Source organism: Opisthorchis viverrini (assembly GCF_000715545.1).
Source record: "Opisthorchis viverrini unplaced genomic scaffold opera_v5_12, whole genome shotgun sequence".
NCBI lineage: Eukaryota > Metazoa > Platyhelminthes > Trematoda > Opisthorchiida > Opisthorchiidae > Opisthorchis > Opisthorchis viverrini.
In genome coordinates this window covers 3,645,020-3,650,488 of record NW_008751668.1, presented here as the reverse complement: position 1 = coordinate 3,650,488, position 5,469 = coordinate 3,645,020, and the positions used below count along the sequence as shown (strand labels likewise).

The 5,469-nt window shown below is 43.2% G+C and overlaps 1 protein-coding gene across 1 annotated transcript; it reads left to right on the top strand.

Moving 5' to 3' along the window:
* Window positions 1–385: 385 nt before the first annotated feature.
* Window positions 386–4,815, top strand: T265_12738 (hypothetical protein; the record flags this gene model as incomplete). The annotated part of the gene is made up of 3 exons (XM_009165178.1): window positions 386–1,009; window positions 2,688–3,288; window positions 4,596–4,815. Coding segments are annotated over 3 exons (1,443 nt in total), but the record flags the coding sequence as incomplete, so codon positions are not given.
* Window positions 4,816–5,469: the final 654 nt, after the last annotated feature.

The following is a 5,469-nucleotide window of genomic DNA, read 5'->3' as shown; positions in this document are numbered from 1 at the left end:
GGGGTCAGAAGGCGCTTTCGACATGGTTTCTTTTTTCGGACAGTGCCGATGGTTACCACAGCTCAATGACTGGAAATCTCGGGATATGGTATAATTGGGTTTAATTTGCCACTACCAATCCCTTTGATAGACTCAACAGACCATCAATGCGAAAAAATAACACTCGGATTCAGCAAAGTTGTTGAGTAGTCGAGATATCAATGTAATGTTGGCAGTGTAGGGACACTTGAGAATTTCAAGGAAGATTTCATCTTGTAAATGAAGCCATTTTATGTTGATAACCTGAGATTTGATCCGATTTTTTTAGAAGACGTAACTTGGTAATTTGCGTGTTTCAGGTCAACGTCTGAATACACTTTGGACTGGGAAATCAAAAAAATGGATTGGACTTATAGTCTCCCTGATTGATGTATTCTTCTTTGGAGCATTCTTTTACGGCCTTAACAGTTTAATAAATGCCTACAGTGAGCTCGGAGTTTTCGAGAGCTACTGCAAGGGTAACGATTGCAGCGAACAGCGACGCATGTTCAGTTACGTATACGTCACGGGCGTCGTTTGTCAACTGGTCTTCTCTCCTCTGGTCGGAATCGCAATAGACCAAGTGGGCCTGAGATTTTCCAGACTGATTGCCGCGAGCTTATTCACAACGGGATCACTAATGTTCGCCTTTGCCAACAGACGCACTTCCTACTTGCTCTTTCCTGCAGTCTTTTTCGTCGCTGTTGGTTCCCTTGGTGGTCTGGTTTGCAATTGTTATATCAGCATCTGGTTCCCCAAATGTTGTGGACTTCTTCTAGCCGTACAAAGCGGCGCCTACGATTCGGGTGCGGCTGTCTCATTCATCGTGGTTCAAATACTACCATGGCTGTCGCTGCAAACATCGTTCATTCTCATTGGTGCGTTGGGGGCGGTCTGTGGTATACTGATGGCCGTATTTTTCCTCACACAACATGGAAATCAAATGGTACCGCCACAAGAGGCACAGGAAGACGCGCCGGATAAAAAACAGGTAATAATTTCTTCACGCAAATTCTGTTCTCCACGATTACACTCGAAAGGATAACCCCAAACTAGATTAATCAATACTTTTTTCCCGAGTTATTACCTCATTCATGAGTTACTTTGAATAGTGTCTTGAAGCGTCGCTTTACAGAGACAAAACGTGGATAACGGTCCAATACCCTTTTGATGCTGATTTGGACTAATCCAGTAGATGTAATCTTTATATAATTACCATTTTCCACAATTCACTGCAGCACTACGTGGAAGTACCCTTGCTTAGTCGTTTTTGAGCGGTCATATTGTTATTGCTAGCAAACGCGTAATCGATTTGAGGGTACGGTAAGCTGGGGAAATTCACAATGCTGGTATTGGCAGCGAAGCAGAAAGTCCACCGTAAATAAGTTATAAAATAGTGGCTAGGAAGTGAGCAAATTCATTCAATTGTGTAACCGGAATACTACTGATGGGCTCTATTAAGGGCGAAACTCGAGTCAAGTGCTTCTCCCTTTGGTGCACCGTAAATAAGTTATAAAATAGTGGCTAGGAAGTGAGCAAATTCATTCAATTGTGTAACCGGAATACTACTGATGGGCTCTATTAAGGGCGAAACTCGAGTCAAGTGCTTCTTCCCTTTGGTGTGGACTCACCAGGATGATTGCGCGTGGACAGGAGGACGATTATTCAAACGACAGTCGTGTAAGTACGTATCCTACAAAATCCCGCAACCACCAATGCCCAACAATATATATTCCTTTCCTTTGGAATAGCTTAGTGGAACAATAAAAATCGAATTGTCTTTGACATTCTGATTCTCATGACCCAATTATTTATTTCTTGCCGCTCGGCATCTCTGGAGACAGACGTTGCATGATATAATGTTTCAAATGAACCGATCAAACTTTGTGACTCATTATGAAGAATGTCCGTTGTTCTATCAGGCGCATGGATCTTTTCCATAATTGTAGCTTTGACTTGTCGCAGTTTGAAGCATGCACTGTGTGTTTGCTTCGGTGGCTCCTGGATCCCATTCAAAGAACAGTTGACCCTCTTTAAGTCTAAATGTTGTTCACAATTGAGGAATTTTGTATATCATGTACCATGTCTGAGTTCAGAAGGTGTAGGAAGCTCAAGCAGTTCAACCTCGTTGCTTTATAAGTACTAAGTCGTACCAACTACCGTGGCTGAAGTTACTCATCCGCAAGGACGAAGCAAAATCACCAACACCATTAGGGCCATTTTAGCCTGGCAACTTCTACATCACCGGGGTAAAACTACACTTTTCCACGAGGCTAGCAAAGCCGCCCGCACCTTGTTGCTTATCGCTAAAGCGTAGGAAATACTATCGTTTTGAGGTAGATGATTGTACGAGAGTTGAGGAGGATGAAGGATTCTTAGGCTCTCTTTTGGGGACGAACTCAAGTGTGTTTATTTTTTCATCCAAGATATCACTAAACTAAGGTTCTAGGTTTTTCTTGTTTTATCTGGTTGAACAAAGTGTCCTTTTCATGATTAATGAGTTAAACAGCTGATTCTCACAAAGTAAAATTGTTGTCGAATTAAAACGTTTCACAACTGTTTGTAAGCTATGTATAACGTTTCATTGTTATATCTCATAAACATATTTGCGGCACAAATGCCAATATTTGTCCAAGATTTTCTGCGGCTTTCTCAAATTTACTTTGCAGTCAGGAAAAGAAGAAGAACCAGCCCTCAAGCAAGTGGATTTAGAAATGGTTAGGATTATTGAGGAACGTTATCCAAGCCTGAAATCATGTCTTCTGTCCTGGCCTTACGCACTGATCATGTTGTATTCTTCAGCTGGAAATTTACGGTTCTCATACTACAACAGTGGACTTAGCAGACAAGTCAATGAATCCTTCAGTAATGATCAAGAATTGGTGAATGAGCTACTTGAAACATTTTCAGCAGCAGCTTTGTGTGCCTTCCTTGTTTCACCTCTTAATTGGTTGATTATAGACCTGTCTAGGAGATATTACAAACAAAAGCTATCGCGCGAACTTGAAGACATTCCAGAAATTCCTTCAGATGAAGAGATCTATTGGACGAACATGCGGGCATTGCTTCCAACTCTGATGATTCTACCAACTCTGACTCTCTTGATAACCATTACCCAGCTGATACCTGGCCACCGTTGGCTGTTCTATTTTCAGTTTGTTGCTGATATCTCTTTCCACACCATGTTGGCTAGGGTAACGTCGACGAACGTGATACTCGGATTCCCGGCGGAGCACTTTAGCACCCTGATGGGTCTTGCTCTCATGGGTGGTGGGTTGACGGCTTTATTACAATACGCCTTACTGCAAACACCGATCCAAGTAGGAAACAGTGTCATGTTGCTCATTAGCATCTCGCTCTACGTTCCACCTTTATTTTACCTTATTAAAAGAAGGTGACATCTCATACTGTATTTCTTTGCGTACACATCAGTTTCTTTCAACTAAACGTCGTCTCCTTATGACTTACACATGAATCGAGTTCCAAAATTGTTTCTTTTGTACTCTTTGACTTCAGATCAGTACAGACTTTATAGACTTGATACAGTCTTTCACAGATTCGAGTAAAATTTGAAGTAATATTGTTGTTGTCACCCTTACTGTTCGCAGGCGATTGTACTCAGAATGAATGTTCTACTCATCAACAAGTTGTTCCAAACAATCAGGCTACATACGATCCTGCTAATGATAATAAACCAAAAAGAAGGACAAAAAATCTAAGTTCCTTGGGGATGAAGTCAAAATTGATGAAAAGACCAGCAGCTGAAATCACCGGGCCCTAGCAGTAAGCGACCATAAGTGTGCAGCGTATCCCAATCAGCAAACAGCACGGCAGCCAGTGACGACATATTTACCAGAGGGGTCTTCCTTAAACCCTGTTGATACACAAAACTTGCCGTGTGACGTTCTTCATCTGGGCAACGGTTTGTTTCAGTTCTCAAGGTTCATACTGCACGAATGTGCACCATCTTATATTCCGGACAGAATACTTGGCTTTTGGTTATCTCCCTAATGGTTTGGCACCACACCTTGTCAAAAATGATCTTGACAGTTTCGGTCTTAAAAGAATTTTCAGCTCCTTCTTGGACGTTCACCAGAAAATCTCTCTTTTGTGTCAGCATAATAGTTGAGGGCATGTCTATAACGGCAGAACATTGTTTAATACGTCCGGTGAATCCTTGAAAGTTACATTCTCAAATGCAAAAGTGTTTTGGATGATGAGCATCTACTAAACTGCTAAGAGACACACAACTCGGGTACAGGTGTAACGGTGATACTACTGATCAGGAGGCACGCGAGTAGTACGTGTTGTTCGTAGAATTTCGCTTTGCGTCGACTGGAAAAGGGAATTCTGTTGCGGAATTCGTGGGGCCACTTTGTAACATTTGCTTGGATTTGACCGACGAATGAGTGGAGACAACGAATCCATAGGAAGACTTGTTCGGGAGAAGATCTGTGTCCAGTTTTTGTAACTAAGATACAGATTAGACTTTTGCTTCCCTGTTCAATGTTCTGTAACCGGTCAGTTGGCATTTCCGAAGAAATAACTCCGCAGCGAAGGCCTTCTTCCTTTCACAGGTAGCCCTGGTGAAAACGGCTCCACGAACACAAAACCGGATGAATCAACTCTCCGGAAAGTCCCAATAGGCCACCTGTGCCATATTATCCCTTCCACTCTAGCTGCTAACAGTCGTTGGGACCTAAATGCCATGACTGAAATGGCGAGCAGTGCCATGGAGAACGGACAAACCTCGGTATTATTAAATCCTGCTACTGAATACTGCTTCCATACGATTGATAAATATATGGTATCTCCGTCGCCAACTTTACTATGCGTCCCTCGGTGGGGCGGGCAGGTTTTGGGGGAGCTCGGGTAAAGTTCAAAAGTGCTCGTTCCATTAGCAGTGCAAATGTAGTATCCAGCATACCCAAAATTGCACTAAGTCGAAAACTGCCATAGTCGACTTTGACTCATGGAACCTACGACACAAATAATAACTGTGACTACACGGGGTCGGCCAACCACACACTAGCCGCTTGTTTCGTAAGAGCAAGGAGGAGAGTGAACAACACTGGCGAAGGTTGATATAATGCATCCAGATAAATTAATTACTCGATCCATGCGGGTGCAGGCCGAACTCGGCCAGCTAAACGACCATCCGCGCGTACAGTATGAAATCCTTAACCGTCGAACACAAGGCCTCCTAATTCTGCCGACGAAACGTCATCTCCGTGGATGTTCCTATGCTAATCACTGACGTTATTTTACCCGTGCTTTTCGGCCTTTTGTCAAGTTCCTGCTGACGTCGTTCAACGGCGAGAAGCGCGTGGTTCTGCAGTCGCGAATCTGGCCATCTGCCTTTTAGTACCGTCAGCCTATCCTAATGGCCGATCACACCAACAGCCGTCCGGCAGTCTTCACCATCCGAAGTGATCCTGGTAGTTTATGCCT